At 37.3% G+C, this 18,601-nt stretch overlaps 1 protein-coding gene across 1 annotated transcript; it reads left to right on the top strand.

The window, feature by feature from the left end:
* Positions 1–783: 783 nt before the first annotated feature.
* LOC116511249 (BPI fold-containing family C protein-like) lies at positions 784–18,410 on the top strand. Its single transcript, XM_032221120.1, has 13 exons — positions 784–886; positions 1,710–1,821; positions 3,552–3,680; positions 5,756–5,911; positions 6,826–6,856; positions 8,145–8,205; positions 9,509–9,600; positions 10,259–10,435; positions 12,066–12,119; positions 12,217–12,387; positions 17,121–17,184; positions 17,774–17,850; positions 18,336–18,410. Exons 1-13 carry the CDS (start codon positions 784–786, stop codon positions 18,408–18,410), a joined length of 1,302 nt encoding a protein of 433 aa, XP_032077011.1.
* Positions 18,411–18,601: the final 191 nt, after the last annotated feature.

The following is an 18,601-nucleotide window of genomic DNA, read 5'->3' as shown; positions in this document are numbered from 1 at the left end:
CCCAAAGGGTTTGTGAGTTAGACTTTTCTGTATCTTCTTATTGCTAACTAACTGTCAACTGGGTTGGCATGGCCCAGATCTGATAACATAGCTCAGCCCAGAAGTTTCAAACTTCAAACTGAAGTTCTAGCACAAAGATATTTACTTCTTTGCCCTGTAGTTATTTGAGCAGCAGAAGATAATGTTATGGTATTGATTCCCACTAAATATGAAGTTATAATAATAAAGCTGATGCATATTAACCTGAGAATTTTATTGAAAGCAAAAGATTCTTGTCAGCATAATATTGAGCAAAGGTTTTACTGTTTGATAAACCAGTCAGCTTTATTTTCATTAGAAAGGAAGTCCATTTGCCTATTCACAAGTGGGCATACGTTTATTGCTAATTTTTGTGAGATGTTTAACTTCAACCTAATCTAAATTAGAATGTGTTCACTGATTCCAGTTCACTGCATGCAAAGTGTCATAAGAACAGCGTAAGCACTTATAAATGAAGGAAGATTTAATATTGTCAATATTTTATTCCAAAGTTCAGTGATCTGATATATTTTTTTAAAAATGTGATTCTGAGAATATACAGAATGCCTTCACATCTTTATAATTGCCTTTTCATGATCAAGATGCTAAGTTTTAAAGGATGGGAGGTTTCTTTCCCTCTGGAAAAAAATTAAATGAGTGCGGTCAGATAGTTAAACAGTACTTATTTAGTCACCACATTTTTTTAAAATTAATTTATCTTTATACATTTCTGTGAAAAAAGGGAGGAAGAGGGGAAGAAAGAGAATGAAAGTTTCTATCACTTTCCTTATCTTGGGCTTATCCATCCTGCTTCTTGAGGCTAACCCAGGAATCAAAGTGAAAATCACACAAAAAGCATTGGACTATGGTGAGTATGGAAGAAATATTTGGAATTATGACTATGTTGTAACCTTCAGAAGAATGAGTGTACCAGAGGAAATTTAATCAAGATGTTGACCCAAATGCCAACCTTGCTTATACCAGTTAAGGTTAATAAATAATGTATCTTCCCCTTAAGAGGAAATTTCCTCTGAGTTCTTACAAGAAATGTGGGATATAATAATTGGTTATAATAATCAGTAAGATGTTAGGCTAGATTTGGCATTTTTATCGACCTATTGAGTCCTTTCCAAAGATGTGGGATAGGCAGATGTTATTTAAAGGTATCATTCCAGCAAGTAAAGCTGTTTTTTGCAATTGATTGGTGGTGATTTTGCATTGGTGATAGTGATAATGTTCAAGTGGTTGATTTAACCTTGGTGAAATTGGCAGCATATAATTTTAATAACTGTTTTGGAATTGCACCCAAAATACAATTTACTATTAGTACTCTCTTTGCTTTCTTTTGCCACTGTTGTTTACTTTTTCTTGTAAACCTTTGTATTTTGTTATTTTCTTCAATTCTTTTTCTTCTGCTTCCAGTACTACAATATCCACTATCCAAACTTTTGTGTCATTGTATTATTCCATTATAAAATAATGCATGGCCCTCAATCACTATTAGCAGTTCTTTAATACTATTCTGCATAGGATGGACCAAGGCATTTTCAAAATACTTTAGTAACTTAAAATGCAATTAAGTCATTCCTAGCAACCACTCCAGACTGATAAAAACATAGAAGCAGAATAAGAAGTAACACAAATTTCTTTAAATTACTATTTCAGTGTACATGTATGTTGTATGCTTATAGGTAATCAATTTGGAGTAGAGCTTCTGAAGCAGAAATTAAAAGAAAAAACCTTTGAAGACTGGAATGGAGACTCTACATATGGTTTTTTTGCACTCAAGTACGCAATTTCAAAGTAAGGAATGTTTTCATAACAGGGCCCTTTAGTATAGCTCAGTGTTAAGTACTTCCAATGGTTTTCTATCCCTCTTAGGCAATATACACCTCATTAATTTCACAACCCTGTCTGGGAGCAAGCACTGTTTTAATACAGATTTGTCAAAGTTCCAGTTCTTTACTACGCCCAAAAAACCCATTTGATTCATTTTTTTTTCCACCTTTAGTTTTGAAATGGTGAATGAATGAAGGCGTTCTTTCTGCACTTATTGGAATCTGGTTTCCAGTTGAAGAGATAGCCTACTATGGCTATGTTTCCTATTACCTAGTATGGTTATGTTGTAGTCATCTTCCAGTTTCTGATTAATGTTTCATATAGCCCAATTTAGTAATGTGCTTCTCTTATCATTCTATTATGGGCAAGGTTCAACAGCCATTTCTAGTCTCTATAAAACTAACCAGTTTCAGTTCAGTTTCAGTTGCGTTTATTTATAGGCCGCCCTTTTCCCTGAGGGGACTCAGGGCGGCTAACAACTTGTATGGGAGGGGAAGACATACAATAACATAAAAACACAATGTATAATTAAAACCAAGCAACATTCATACAACATTCGGGTGGGGGCGGACTATGGTCTTTACCCCCAGGCCTGGCGGGATAGCCAGATCTTGAGGGCTGTGCGGAAGGTCTGAAGGGTGGTGAGGGTACGAATATCCACGGGGAGATTGTTCCAGAGGGTCGGAGCTGCTACTGAAAAGGCTCTCCTCCGCGTAGTTGCCTGCCGGCACTGGCTGGCAGATGGCACTCGGAGGAGGCCTAATCTGTGAGATCTTATGGGTCGAGAGGAGGTGATTGGCAGGAGGCGGTCTCCCAAGTACACAGATCCACTACCATGATCAATAATAATCTCAAAGGATGGTAGAAGATTAAACTGCTGCCATGTTTAAGTCACTAACTGAGCAAATTTAGCCTTTCTTTCAGCAACACAGAGCAATATATATTCAGGCACTGAACATAGAAGGCCTAGTTATTCTACTACACAAATATGTCCAGCTGCTTAAGAATATACCAAAAAAACCTATCAAGTGATGGGTCCCCAAGGGCAGCATTTTCTAAATATCCTGGTTGAATTATAACTGGTCTTCTGGAAACTTGAAACCAAGAGGTTTTTTTAAAGGCTCTTTGGGAAGTGAATCGTCAACATCTTACCTGTGATACTGTGACCCAAAAAAAAACTGGGATTTCTTTTTTGCTCTTGTGGTCAGCAACATCACCCATCACATGAACAACTTGCAGGATTCAGGAAAGTCCAGTTGCTTATAAAGAACACCTTTGGGACAAGCATGACCTGGACAATTTAGAATGCCAATAGATTCTAAATTCATTTGTGATATTGTGAAAAAAGTGTGTGTTATCTTTGTTTTATATAGTTATAGGGCAAATGTCACTGAGTCATTTTTAAGCTTGGCAGTATACAAATATAATAAACAAATATAATAAAGTGACATAACACTTAAATATAATACAATAAATAAATGTAGTTTGGTTAATATCATCTAAAAAAAGTCACATGTAGAGTCCATTGAGTTCTGTAATGCTTGGAAAAACAGATATAAGTGCATGATACAAAATCCGTAGGTGCTTAGTGTTTCACCAGAAATTGGATGGTGGATTATACTATTCCTGCTAGTCTTACCTATGTTCATGGATTGTGGTTTAAATCAAGCTAATATAATTTTGGTGTTTGACAGGATAAGAATTAATAACATGGAATTCCCCAATACATCCTTGTCTCTCATCTCTGGAACTGGGATTAAACTATTAGTTGAAAATGCTTCAGCAATTGCCACTGCGGATTGGAGCGTGGAGACCTGGCTATTGTAAGTGGAACAATGAAGGCAAGACATTAATATCATGTCAGCTTTACAAATTCAAATGCTTGCACACATTTTCTAAAGCACGCATAATAGTCCCAGGAGGAGGAGATGGAAATGCAAGTCTTTTATTCCATTGTGCTCCTGTCAAAAAATGTTCCCCAAAGTGGCTGTTTGAATCAGGAGGGACATTGTCAAGGCAGAATGGTGAAAGTACCGTGAATATACAAGGCAACCACAAACGCATTATTATATTTTAATTTTAAAAATTCACCAATATTGCAAAATAAATTTTAAAAAACTAGGTTTATGTGCTTTATCTTGAGTTCATTGAAGGGTGTTGCAAAGGAATAAAAAAATTAATTTAATTTAATTTATTTTGTCAAGCATGTATAAGATAACAGATATAAGTATAAACATGATTATGAATACAGGAAATAGATACGAATAAGTGGGGACAGTAGGACAGGAATGGTAGGCACGCTGGTCCGCTTATGCACGCCCCTTACAGACCTTTTATGAATGGAACAGTAGACAGTCTAAGGTTAAGGTTATGGAGGTTTGCCTTATCTTGCAAGATAAGACAGCCTGCCTCTTGAAGAAATACATATTTAGACAAATTTTATGTCTAAAAAACTGCAACTTCTAATTTTTTGCAGGTAAAGGAAAACCCACAATTAATTAAAAAGATACTTTTATCCTGGATCACATAGAAAATAGGGAGATTCAGGAAGTAAGGAAAGTAAGCAGTTAAGGAGAGCAGCTGCATCTCGCTGCCCTCAGCATCTTCAACCAAAGACAATGATCTTATTCTGCCTAAAATACAACCAATTTTGTAAGAATGCAGATACTGTATATACCCACAGCATAAATCTCAGGAGGTTGCAGATTGACTTCAACTTACAACAGTTTATTTAGTGACCATTCAAAGTTACAAAGGCACTGACAAAAGTGACTTTATGGCCATTTTTCACACTTATGACCATTGCAACATCCCTGTGATCACGTGATCAAAATTCAGATGCTTACCAGTTGTCTCATATTTATGACACTTGCAGTGTCCCAGGGTCAAGTGATCACCTTCTACCACCTTCTGACCAGCAAAGTCAATGGGGAAACCAGATTCATTTAACAATCGGGTTATTAACTTTAACAACTGCTATGATTCACTTAACAATTATGGCAAGAAAGCTGGTAAAATGGGGCAAAATTTATCAAATGTCTCACTTAGCAACAGAAATTTTGGGCTCAATTGTGGTCATAAATTGAGGACTACCTGTACATTATTTTGAGTGGGTGGAATTGCTTTTCTGGTAGGTACTTCGGGTGTATTTATACATAGCTTAGATTTTGCATCAACTTTCCATAATTTAGTGCTATCCAGAGATGTCAGCAAGAAATGAGTGAAGTTGTGATGAATCTTTAAGAAAGGCTTTCAAAAAATAGCTATGTTACTTGCTAAAAAGAACCCACCTTCATGTTCTTCAGCAAAACCTTTCCTGGCATTTTATTTTTTATTAACTTTATTACATTTTAAAGAGAAATAAAATATAAAATAAAAGGAAAAATGGGAGGACAAAGTGAAAGAAGAAACAACAAGAAAATTTAAAAAGTTAATTTCTGACTTTCTTTAGTATAGATATTGAAATATATAATATAGGAACCCCTTAGTCTAAGGTTAAAACAAAAAAGCAGAAACACCATATAAAAATATACAATTTAAGCAATCAGAAGTGGAAAGATACACAATTTCCCATAACTGAAGAGTGGATTGTGGAATTAATGGAACTGGCAGAGATGTCAAACTGACACCTTTGAAATGAGACAAACCTTTATCTTGCTTTGTTTGTTGAATTTTCTATTTGAGAAAAATAAAAATGAACTTTTAATTTTTGATGATTAAGAGCTGTTATTCTTATAGAAACATGTGTTTTACTTTGATTATTAGACATGTATATTATATATTATATGTTGTGTATATATTATATCTTAGTGGTTATTTTGTTATTTAATTCTAAAGCAATCCTGGCATTTTCTTGAGAATGAGAATAAAATGAAAATTTGTGTTTTATTGTCCACAGCAAAGATTCTGGAAGTGGGGCTGTCTTCATTTCAGGAGTAAACATCACAGCAATCGTAAAAGTGTCTCAGAATGTATTCGGTCATTTAAAATTGTTGCTTGAGAGCTGTAAAGGAAATGTAGATGATGTGGACATCACATTGAATCAATCTTATAGGTACAGTGGAAAATGTACTAATTAAGAAGTATACTTGCAAGTATTGACTTTAGGATCCCTAAAACAGTTTGATTATCAGTTTTTAAACACTAGTATGTGTAGCTTTTACTATTACAAATAATACAAATAATACAGAGGTGGTGTTCAGCAGGTTCTGACCAGTTCTGGAGAACCAGTAGAGGAAATTTTGAGTAGTTCAGAGAACTGGTAAATACCACCTCTGACTGGCCCCACCCCATCTATTCTCTGCCTCCCGAGTCCCAGCTGATCGGGAGGAAATGGGGATTTTGCAGTAACCTTTCCCTGGAGTGGGGAGGGAATGAAGATTTTACAGTATCCTTCCCCTGCCATGCCCACCAAGCCAAGCCACACCCACCAAGCCACACCCACAGAACCTGTAATAAAAAATATTGAATCCCACTCACTACTGAAATAAAATATTCCATAATACTACAGAAAGCCAGCCTAGGAATTACTGTACATTATTGAGACTCACTTCTGATGGTTCAGCATAATTGACTGAATAAATACAGGTGATTTGTTTGATTAAGAAGGAAAAATATGTCTAATGATTTTAATAAGCATCAGGAAATATAAGTCATAGCTGAAATCTCGAACCTATACCACCAGTTTCTCTCTATAAAAAAACCTTCAGATTTATTTGCAATAAATATTCTAATTAAAAATTTGGAAACATTTAGTAGAAAACTAGTACAAGACTTCAATTATGATTCAATCATGTTCAAGAACATTACAGCTGATCCCCACCTTCAAAAAAATACAGGGATCAGTTTTAAAAAATCTAGAATTGTTTAAACATCTAGCTAATATTGAGATTGATTTCCCCATATAATAGATGCACACATAGAAAATTTAATTAACACAAGTTAATATTCTTGCTTTTTTTTTTTCAGATGGTTGTATACACACTCAACTGCTTCTCTGGTAAATTCTCTCTGTAACATACTGGCCACAAATGTAAGCCACAAGGATTTATTTCATTATGTTTTCTTCCTGAATCCAATTTCTTCTAAAAATGTGTTTATTAAAGTAAATAACAAGAGCCTTAATATGTGTAAAAATGTTATAATATTGGTGGGATTCAAATAATTTAACAATCGATTCTTTACCCTAATGATTTCTTCCAAACTGTGAACCAAATAGTACACCAAACTGCTCAGAAAGTTAACAACCGGTTCTCCCAAAGTGGTGCAAAGTGGCTGAATCCCACCACTGATTATAAGTACTTTGCAGTTTGCAAGTTGTGTATCATATATGTGCACAAATTATCACAAAGACATTTTCAAAACTAACCAATTAAACACTATAAAAGGCAGCTTAATGTGGCATCTGCAAGTTTGATGAGTTTCCCATCTATCCCCTCATCCAAGTCATTGATGAAGATGTTGAAAAGTACTGGGCCTAAAACAGAACCTTGGGGTACTCCACTGCATACTTCCCTCCATGTAGATGCAGTTCCATTGAGGGACTACATGTTGAGTGCGGTTGGTCAGCCAGTTACGAATCCATCTGGTGTTGATGCTGTCTAACCCAATTTTTTCTACTTTAGTGGTAGGTTATGATCTACTTTATCAAATGCCTTACTGAAGTCCAAGTAAATTATATCAACAGTATTCCTCTGGTCCACTAATTTTGTCACTTTGTCAAATAATGCAATAAGAAGATGAGATCAGACATTCAAAATAAATCACTTGAAATATTCTAAATATCTGATTTGGGATATTTATTGTTCAGCTCCATAATCATCAGAATCATTATCATTTTTGATTTATGGATTGCTGTTGTACATTATATTCTCTGCTTAAATAAAGTCTCTCTGACTATAGAGAGACACTCAATGAATGAATGTTTTCTTTTCACTGAAGCAGAATTTAGATGCTCCAGAATTATAGAGCTTGCTTCCTTTTGAAAGATATCTGGGGCCATACTTGGCTATTTTTCAGAAACATTCTATTTTGCTTGGTTTCTATAGATTTCATTGACAAGGGACAAAGCATTTAGAATAAGATTTATAGTACCAGTTATGTATTTAACTAACTACAACAAATGTTTTTAATTTATGGATAGATTTTTAAAATCATTATTCTTCAAATACAGGATAAATCAAGATATAAGTATAGATATACAGACTTATGAAGTCTTAGGAATATCATATTACTAACATATAAATAAACATTGACTAGAATAATAATTTTTGCTTGCATTCCTATAGTTGTGTCCGCAAATGAATTTTGTGATCCAACAGATTAATAAAGACTTCAGCCAATATCCAGGTATATTTTCTGGGTTGTTCTTACAAAATGAGTTAATCATTTTAGTTTTATAAAACCTTCCAGTTCTAGTAAACTAATGATGGGATAGTTTCACAAATGCTATTGTTGAGTTTCTGAAAAGAAAAATGATGACTAGAATGTTATTTTTGTAATTTAAAAATATAATAATTGGTGCTTGTTTTATAGAATCATAAAATTGTAGAGTGAGAATGAATGCCCAGATATAATCCAGCCTGCTTCAATGCACAGAAAAATGAGTTAGATGGTGAATGAGAGATGGTTTGTTCTGGAGGATTCTGGTCTCATCAAAAAGACCAAAATAATGGTTGATGCTAAATCGTTTCGTTCGTTTCGTTTATTGGTTTTGTATGCTGTCCAATCCCGAAGGACTCCAGGCAGCTCACAATAAAATGGGGGAGGGGATAAATAAGACAATACAAACAATATTAAAATACACAACAGTCACAAATGGAGCGGTGCTGGATACTTCAACAGCCCCCAGCCTGCCGGAACAGCCAGGACTTAATAGCTTTACGGAAGGCCGGGAGGGTAGTAAGGGTCCGGATCTCCACGGGGAGCTCGTTCCAGAGGGCCGGAGCAACAACAGAGAAGGCTCTCCCCGGGGAGTCGCCAGCCGACACTGGCTGGCAGATGGGACCCGGAGAAGGCCCGAGCCTGTGTGATCGAATCGGTCTTTGGGAGGTAATTGGCAGAAGGTGGTCTCTCAGGTATCCAGGTCCGATGCCATGCAGGGCTTTATAAGTAACAACTAGCACCTTGAAGCGAGTCCGGAGACTGATGGGCAGCCAGTGCAGCTCGCGGAGGATAGGTGTAACGTGGGTGTTCCTAGGTGCACCCACAATCGCTCGCGTGGCTGCATTCTGGACTAGCTGAAGTCTTCGAACACTTTTCAAGGGCAGCCCCATGTTGAGCGCTTTACAGTAATCCAGTCTTGAGGTGACGAGGGCGTGAGTGACTATCTGAAGTGCCTCCCGATCCAGATAGGGTTGCAATTGGTGCATTAGGCGGACCTGGGTCACAGCTGACAAATGGTAATCTAAAGTCAGCTGTGAACTTATAAGGCAGAAATGCATAAATTTTGCAAACTTATACTTCAGTAAGCATGCTTAGGGTTATGATGAAAATACAGCTTTACAATATTTATGTAACTAGTCAAGCAGTCTCCTGTACTAGTACCATCACTTTTGTTTAAAAAAATCATTATCAGGACTAGTTTGCATCCTGCCTATTGTCATTAAGCATCGTTGTCTAATCCTGACAATTTTATCCCATATCCCAACAGTCCAAACTCAGATTGGTAACTTTGCAGTAATAGACTATTCCCTGATAAACTCTTCAACTATCTTGGAAACATCAATTAACTTGGATTTAAAGGTAAAGTCTAATCTATTTATAATGTACATTTTCTGAAATTGCATTATGATATCTCTTGTTATTCACTTGAAAGTATAAGCATCATTTTGTCTCAGCAATAACTTTGATGACAAACCATATCAAAGAGATATTGAAATACATTAGTGCTATTTTTGCTGCACCAATGTTTTCCTACTCTGTAAGCCGAGGTGGTGCTGTGGTTAGAGTGCAGTAATGACAGCACTTTGGCAGATAGAATCTCTCCAGGCTCAAGGATGACTCAGCCTTCCATCCTTCCAAGGTGGATAAAATGAGGACCTAGATTGTTGGGGGCAAGATGCTGATTCTGTAAATCGCTTAGAGAAAGCTGTAAAAGCACCATGAAGTGGTATATAAGTCTAAATGCTATTGCTATTGCTATTGCTACTCTAGCTAGTGGCAACAGTTGTGAAGCTAAAATAGTCCAAGAATTGAGGAACATCTGTAAGTCACAGTTTATTATTATTATTTTTTTAAAGTTTGACTTTTGAGTTTCCCATGTTTAGGGTTCTAGTGCTCTGACCATATGTCTTATGCTCTTAATTTCAAGGATGCATTTCAATTATCTGGTTCCCTGAAAACTTATTTTAAAGGCCGAAATTTGCAAGCTATATCTTATCACTTCTGAAATTCTTTTCAGGGAACAGTCTATCCAGTGGAAGAAATCACAGAGCCCCACTTCAAGCCAACTCCCTTTGTTCTAAATGAGAACAACTCTATGTTCTATATAGGAATCTCAGAATATTTTTTGCAGTCTGCTTCACTAGCTTACTACACTTCTGGTGCTTTTACTATCTCTGCTGAGCAAGAGGAAATGGTAAGTGCAAAGCACTATGTTTTAAAGAAAGGGATGTTATGTATTAGTCTGCCATTTAAAATCCTGCCCAAGACCAGCCTTCTCCTTGACATAGTTTACTATGGGCCTTTCTTTCTACTTGCAACTAATCATGATACAAACATGTCCAAGTGAAGCCTATTTTCTGTTATATTTCGATGGCTTTGCCTTTATCCCAGAGGTGGTATTCAGCAGGTTCTGACCATTTCTGGAGAACCGGTAGTGCAAATTTTGAGTAGTTTGGAGAACTGGTATATACCACCTGTGACTGGCCTGCCCCCATCTATTCTCTGCCTCCCGAGTCCCAGCTGATGGGGAGGGAATGGGGATTTTCCCCCTGGAGTGGGGAGGGAATGGAGATTTTACAGTATCCTTCCCCTGCCATGCCCACCAAGCCACACCCACAAAGCCATACCCACAGAACCAGTAGTAAAAAAAAATTGAATCCCACAACTGCTTTATCCCCTCTCTAGTTCATGAGTGAGTGAGACTTCAGTTGCTGGGGCTAGGGTTATGACGCCTTGTTTGTCCTTGTTATGACACCTTCAAATTGGAGCCTGAAAGTACCGGTAGCTGGGAACAAAGGCAAAAGAAACAAGTTAGGTATTGGCAGTAGGGATACTAAATATCATGTAGATATAGTTTCTGTCTAATCAAGACTGAGTGGACAGTCCTTCAGGTCAACAGTTCATAAGGCTGCACGAGATAGGAATTAATGAAGAAAAGGACTTCATCTTGCCAAAGAGAACTGACTGAAGAAGGGATTTGTCATGGAAAAATGGATTCAGAAGCATTCATAGAAAGGCTTCTAGGAGTTGCAAACAGTTCTTAGTAATATGAGCCATTTTTTTCCTTCACATCTATCTGATATCTTGGCTTTGCATAGACATACTCTATTAACCCTCTGGAATTTTTTTCTATGACAACTACATTCTGAAGCATATAGATTCTGAAAATTGCAATCCCAACACATCTGTTTATTTAGAAGTGTATTCTGTCAAATGACAGCTCATACAGCACCTCTTGGCTGTTGTTCAAAGGAATTCCAAATGGCATCAACCTTTAATCTTTAGTAATATCTTGAGGTTGGGGTGGGATCTAATGACTTGCTTTCATTTGTGAAACTCTTAGTACAGAACTATTTAATAACTCCTATACCTTAATATTTCTGGATTTAATTTAAAAACAGCTAAGAATCTGGGAGTTATACCAAGGCTCCCTCCAAATTCATCTTTGTTCATCCCTCCTTTCCTTGCTAATTACATTTTTCACCTTCAAACGAAAATAGAAATAATATTCTGCAGGCTTAATTTGCTTATGGCTATCATATGTACTAAAGGCTTCTATTAAATAGAAGTATTTTTGAACAAAGGTTTGGCAAACTCTATTTGCTAGTAAGAAAATTGAATCAGAACATTCTTTTTAAAAACAGAGAAGTGCATTTAGGGGGCTACAGTAAATTAAAGCACCCTGGTAAATAATTGACCTGTCCAGCCCCTGTTGGAACACATTACATAGGTGAAAAGGAGACCATTGTCTCTCCAGATAATTAAATCCCTATAAAGCCACATAATTTTTGTAAGATAACCTAACATGTCATTTCATTTTACAGCTTTCTTCTTATTTCAACTTAACCACAGATGCATTGGAGAGCATCATTCCTACTGTAAGTGTTTTTTAATCTCTTTGAAACTTGCTGTTTACATTTTTAAAACCCTGTTTTAATTTTTCTGAAACTTGGTTTCTACTTTTAAACTCTACAGATAGCTCATATTTATGCAAAGCCACTTCCAGTAATTATGAACATAAGAATCATTGATGCACCTGTGATTAGCCTGCATGACAATAAATCTATTCTGGAGTTTTCTGCTTCTATGGAAGTATTGGCAAAGATGCCAAACTCAACCACCGAATCCATGTTCACCTTGAATATAGTAAGTCTTACACTATCCAATTCTCTCTAGACCTGTTTGTAGGAATATGTGAAGTTATGAGCCATCCTGCAAATTTTTCATCTTACTGAGACTGTTAAGAGCCCACCCCGCCTCCATGCTTGGATGTTGGTTATAAAATAGTTCCCTGATCCATCTCAAATCTAACTGTATTCTAAGGATAGGCTATAGGTAACCCAGATGTTTTAGATTAGAATTTTAGTTTTTTGACTCATTTGCCCTCATGAAAGTTAAAGTTCAAAACAACTGGCTTACTTCTGCCTAAATTATTCAAAAGTCACTGAAAGGGTACATGTTATTCATAGCAATTGTTTTCATTTTACATCTCCAAATAAAATAAAATGAAATTTGAGAAAGTTTGGCTGCTTCAGTTGCCAGGCTGCTGCTGCAGTCGCATGACCCTCATTATCAATATTCCTTCTGTGACAGTTTCCCAGCCATTCTTGCAATTTCTCAGTCCCTACTCTACCTGGCAGCAGCACAACGGAATGGAAGGGAACGGACCTGTATGCATTTTCTTCTGTTCCCCAGGCATCTTCCCCAATCTACATGCACCTCTTATGTATCCTTCTACATCCTTTCCAGCCCATGTCCCCACCCCCACCCCCTCACATGCCCTACCCCACTTGTATGGTACCTCTCATGCATCTCTGTGAACATTTCCTGACTCATGTCATCCCCCTCATTTATCCGAACGAACCCACTTGGAATCTCTCATACACACCTGTATATCTTTCCTGACCCATATGGCACCTCTCATGAATTCTCAACTATCCTTCCTCCTAACCAGCACATCCACACACATTCTCACTTCCTCTCCCACCTGATAGCAGCACTCAATTGCCTGGCAGGCTTGGACTGCGTTGACCGATGATCTCTGGAGAGCCAGGGATGGAGGCCATGCCTCCATCCTGGTGCTCCTTGACCTCTCGGCGGCTTTCGATACCATCGACCATGGTATCCTTCTGCGACGACTGCGGGAGGTGGGGGTGGGAGGCGCTGTTTTACAGTGGTTCTCCTCTTACCTCTCGGACAGGTCGCAGTCGGTGTTAGTTGGGGAGCAGAGATTGACCCCTAGGCCCCTAACGTGTGGGGTGCCCCAGGGTTCGGTCCTGTCCCCCCTTCTTTTCAACATCTACATGAAACCGCTGGGTGAGATCATTCGACGGCACGGGATAAAGTACCATCAATATGCGGACGATACTCAGTTGTATCTGTCCGCCCCGTGCCAACTCAACAAAGCGATGGATGTGATGAGCCAGGGGCTGGATGCTGTTAAAGACTGGATGGGGGTTAACAAGCTTGTGCTCAATCCAGAAAAGACCGAGTGGCTGTTGTGCTTCCCTCCCATGAATTGGCCAAGTACTCCATCTCTCAGGCTGGGGGGGTCAAATTATACGCCCCTCAGACAGGGTTTGCAACTTGGGAGTCCTCCTGGACCCACAGCTGACCTTCGAACATCATTTGTCAGCTGTGACCAGGGGGGGCATTTGCCCAGGTTCGCCTGGTACAACAGTTGCGTCCCTACCTGAACCGGGAGGCCCTCACAACAGTCACTCGTGCCCTTGTGACCTCTAGGCTGGAATATTGCAATGTGCTCTACATGGGGCTGCCCTTGAAGAGCATTCGGCGACTCCAGCTAGTCCAGAATGCTGCCGCGCGAGCGATTGTGGGTGCACCTCGGTTCACCCACGTAACAACTATCCTCCGCGAGCTGCACTGGCTACCTGTTGATTTCCGGGTGCGCTTCAAGGTGCTACTTATCACCTATAAAGCCCTTCATGGTAGTGGGCCTGGGTACTTGAGAGACCGCCTACTGCCAATTACCTCCACTAGACCGATTCGATCGCATCGATTAGGCCTCCTCCGAATCCCATCTTCTAGCCAGTGCAAACTGGCAACTACCCGGAGGAGAGCCTTCTCGGTGGCTGCTCCGTCCCTTTGGAACGAACTCCCCGTGGAGATTCGGACTCTCACCACCCTCCAGTCCTTCCGCGACGCTTTAAAGATCTGGCTGTCCCGGCTGGCCTGGGGTTAAGATTGTAGCCCCACTCGAATTGTGCGATTGTTGTGTTTTCTTTTTAACATGCTGTATTGTCTATTGTTTGTCTTCTCCCCCTCCCTCTTTTGAATTGTGAGCCGCCCTGAGTCCCCCCAGGGAAAAGGGCGGCATACAAATAAAGGCAAAACAAAACAAACAAACAAAACAAATTTTCTCCCTGCAAGCATTCAATAGTCAAAGTAAATTGGGAAGCCAGCAGGAACTCTAGAGAGAAGGAAGGAATTTTCAGAGTTGCAAGATTCTATTAATGTAGCTTTACAATATAAAGTAAAATTATCTTATCTGATTGTGTTTCCTGTCTGATCTACCTGGTAAGGCAGACCTCAATCTTGCCTGTCTGAAAGTGCAATTCTCTCACCATCTCATTTATAGTCCAAGAAACTAGAAAGGGTCCCTTCAGAGTATCTTGTTCCATCCAGTATTTAGCAGGGGGCTATGCTGTCTCTTATCCAACCATTCTCTAGGCAACATCACTTTGCCTTGAATCCCAAGGTCTTTCTCAGATACTATTTCAGCAGCTGTCTAACTGTAAAAGAATTACTTACTATATAGTAACATTTCATTTTCACAGACAACCAGAACTCATGCAGATTTGTTTATATTTAACCGGAAGTTGCTAACTACATTGTGTTTGAGCAGGTAAAAACCTTTGTTAGATTTTTAATCCATTGTATCCCAAAACTGCTTAAATTGATTGATCTAGTATTTAAAAGTATGGCAGCTTAAAATAAATATAAAATATAAAAAGGTCATGCTGCAATTGTATTATGGAGCTGTATTTGTGAAATGGAGTACATCAGGTTGAGGGATGATAATCAAAGATGTAAACGTAGGAAAGAAGCTTTTGCAATATACATGGAGTGTTATGGCCAACTCACATTTTATCTCCTCTTTCAAACTGAATCATGATGAATCAATTTAACTCTTATCAAAGAAAATGCACATGTCTTGATTGCTTAGAAAGGGACTCAAAACTCTGGGATTGGATATGATTGTACGGCTATATGGATGGGAAATACTGTGTATAAAAATCATTACTGAACACTGGAGTAATTGTGATAGTACCCAGCATAGTTGTGAATTTAACAATAAGATACAATTGGTAAAATTTTACTGTTTGTGAAAAATAAACTTATGGTTTCCATCCTGTACAATGCTGAACTTTCTTCAGTTATACCCAGATACCCATATCTTAAAAATATGTCTTTAAGGTAGACATAAAGGAATCTCCCACATTTCACTATTCCATTACAAACCTTTAAAAAACAGTTCAAGGGGCTAAGAGGGGAAACTTGACAAAACTCAATTTTAGCCAGTGAAAACATGGAAGTAAGAACTTCCCTGTTTGAAGAAAAATACAGAAGAAGGGACAAGATGGCATCCTTCCTCTGCTGAATCTATTTTAAAAGTCCAGAACATGGGGAGGGCTTGCCTTACCAGCAGCCTAGAGGTGGGCTAGAGGTGATATCGCCTCTGCCTACTCTCTTGAAACAATGGGTGGGTTGTCCTCACACCTGAGCAAACAGGAAGTGTGGATTGCCCCAGTGTGAGTGATTAAGATCATTGAGAGAAATCTGAGCCCCATTTTTTCTTATTCAAGACCAACAATCCATCAGCAATGCCATACTAACATTACTATCTTGGTCATGTTAGTAATCTCTGATTATGCCTTCTTTTTTTGCAGTTTCCACATCTCCCTGGTTCATTCCAATGTTGGCCTCTTTGAGGTAAATTTCAGCCTCTAGGGAAAATAAGCAGGTGCAACTTTTAGCAGATAGAAATGAATGGCTTAGAAAGCATATTACCATACTTCACCTTTTAAATTTTCTTCATAGAACTATTAAATTCTATAAAATAGGCTGTCCTGGTGATTGATCCCATTATTTTTTTCTTTTCCTTTAATTTTAACTTTCTTTCCAATAATATTTCAGTATGATTGCCCCTTCCCCTATTGTTTTCTTGAGAACTATTTCACTATATAGTGTTTTATATCTAAAAATGAAAAAGGAATTTGTGAGACAAAGGACTGAGGGGAATTCTACCAGTTACCATTCTTAGATTCTGCATTTAGTATCTCTTCAGTTTCCCATTTTCTATCTTTCTACAGGTAGTTAGTATTGTTGTATTATTATTGAGTATATTCACTCTTCACTGAACTGTCTGTGGCATCCTCCACCTTTAGGGTCCTTTTAACACAGACATACACATACACAGATACAGAGACATTTTATACGATTCTTGAGATTCAACAGCATGCTTCAGGCTGGGAATTTGAATTTTCTTCCATAAGAAGTTGATGCTTCATTTTCAAGATAATTTCTTTCAATAATGTGTACATTATTGCAAAAAATAGTAGAACAAAGGTTTATGAGAAATGTTATTAAATTTTTAAAAATGCAAATAAAATAATGAGCAAATATAATATTGTATAGGGTTTAGGGAAAGGCTGCAAAAATGGGAAGCAAATAATTTTCAGTCTAAATTAGAAATTATTAGGAAACTTAGAAAATTGTTTTCTGTACATAGCATCAGGTCACTTTGCTGGTGGAATATATCATCCATTGATATATTGATAAAAATAAATAATCCTGTTTAAACACTGTCATCCCAGTTCTCTTACTGAAGAAAAGTTAACCTTTGTTTTACATTGCAGGCTTCACTTCTGGATAATTTCTTGTCTTACATTTTACGAACTGGAATAATTCCAGCAGCCAATTGTAAGCATCGCTTCATCTTTCTTTCTCTAAATTTCTTGTTTCTTTGATTACTTTTGTTTCTAAGCCAGGTTCAAATATACTAAAGACTTGTAAATATAATTTCCTGTAAATTCCAGCCAGTATGGCCATAAACCAAGTTAAAATCCAATACCAGAGTAGAGAGGCTAATCAAGAACTTCTAAGCCTTGTGGTTAAAATGTATCTGTTGTATAGTTTAGGTTTTAATCCCTGCATAACAGTTACTCAGAATAACCATTCATGTGATCAGTACTATACTACCTACAAAATAACTACTTTTGTATTCACAAATTCAGTGGAATCCAAATACAGCATAACAACTGCAAAAAAAATGTTGATCTCAGTGCCTTTCTTTCCTGTCTTTAAAATGAGATGTAATATTAAACTTTTTAAAGAAAGTATAAATTACTTTTTGCTGAATAAAAAATAAAACAAATGTTAAAATATTCATATTTGATCAATAATATACAACATATTAAGCTTTTAGATTAAGGAATGCATGCAATTTAAAAATCTAGTCATAACTACCTAGTCATAACTACCATACTCTTTTTTTCTATGTTTTATTAAGTTAAACTAAAGGATGAATTTCCTCTGTCTGTCTTGGACCCAGTGATTCTTATGAAGCCGAGTATTAGAATGTATGAGGTAAGATTTGGTAATGTCAATTCTTATCTTATATCCCCAGAGTGAAAAATAAAAGATGATTAGGATGATGTATTTAGATTAGATGATAATTGTCAGAAAGTTGTCATGTTGTGCTTCCAATATAGTGAGTTGCTCCATGAAAGAGATAGGTGGTCTCCAAATTTGAGAAATAAATAAATGAATTTTCAGTATGTCCTATTCAGACCCCCTTTATGACCAAACAAACATATAAAACATATCCACAAATATTTGTATTTCTGTAACTAAAATATTTATATTATTTATTTATTAAATAAATGTTTACAACCACCCATCCCACCCACAATGACTCCATAATACCGATGACATGACTGTTTTTATTTCTTTTTGTCAATCATAAGCTACTTATTTCTAGAATTCAATTCACAAAACAGTGAGAAGTGAGATTTCTAATAATCAAGCTGTTATAAATCTGCAATTAAATATGTTTTTGTATATCTTCTTAGGGTTTCTTGCTGATTTCCAGTGACATTCAAAGCCTACGAAAACGAGGAACGTCTCGATCTCCAAGCAAACATTGACTTTTTGTTTTATTATAGATGCATAAAATGCATAAGAGCCAATATGCATTTGTGAGTGGGTGAATAGGTGGATGAAATTTTTAATAGTTCAACCAGAAGTTCAGAAATGCATAGCACATTGGTTTAAGATAGCAACAAACTGAAGGTGAAAATATTGACCCAAACACTGTCACAACTATACTGTATATCGG

The sequence above is a fragment of the Thamnophis elegans genome, chromosome 7 (assembly GCF_009769535.1).
Source record: "Thamnophis elegans isolate rThaEle1 chromosome 7, rThaEle1.pri, whole genome shotgun sequence".
NCBI classification, from domain to species: Eukaryota; Metazoa; Chordata; class Lepidosauria; order Squamata; family Colubridae; genus Thamnophis; species Thamnophis elegans.
This window is presented reverse-complemented; position numbering and strand designations above follow the sequence as displayed.

What these genes read in the sequence shown, in the direction of transcription:
- LOC116511249 (XM_032221120.1), top strand. Translation starts at nt 784, where the DNA reads ATGAAAGTTTCTATCACTTTCCTTATCTTGGGCTTATCCATCCTGCTT. An exon ending in CAATTAACTTGGATTTAAAG is followed by an intron (nt 9,601 to 10,258) that starts GTAAAGTCTAAT and finishes AATTCTTTTCAG; the next exon opens with GGAACAGTCTATCCAGTGGA. An exon ending in AATAATTCCAGCAGCCAATT is followed by an intron (nt 17,185 to 17,773) that starts GTAAGCATCGCT and finishes TGTTTTATTAAG; the next exon opens with TTAAACTAAAGGATGAATTT.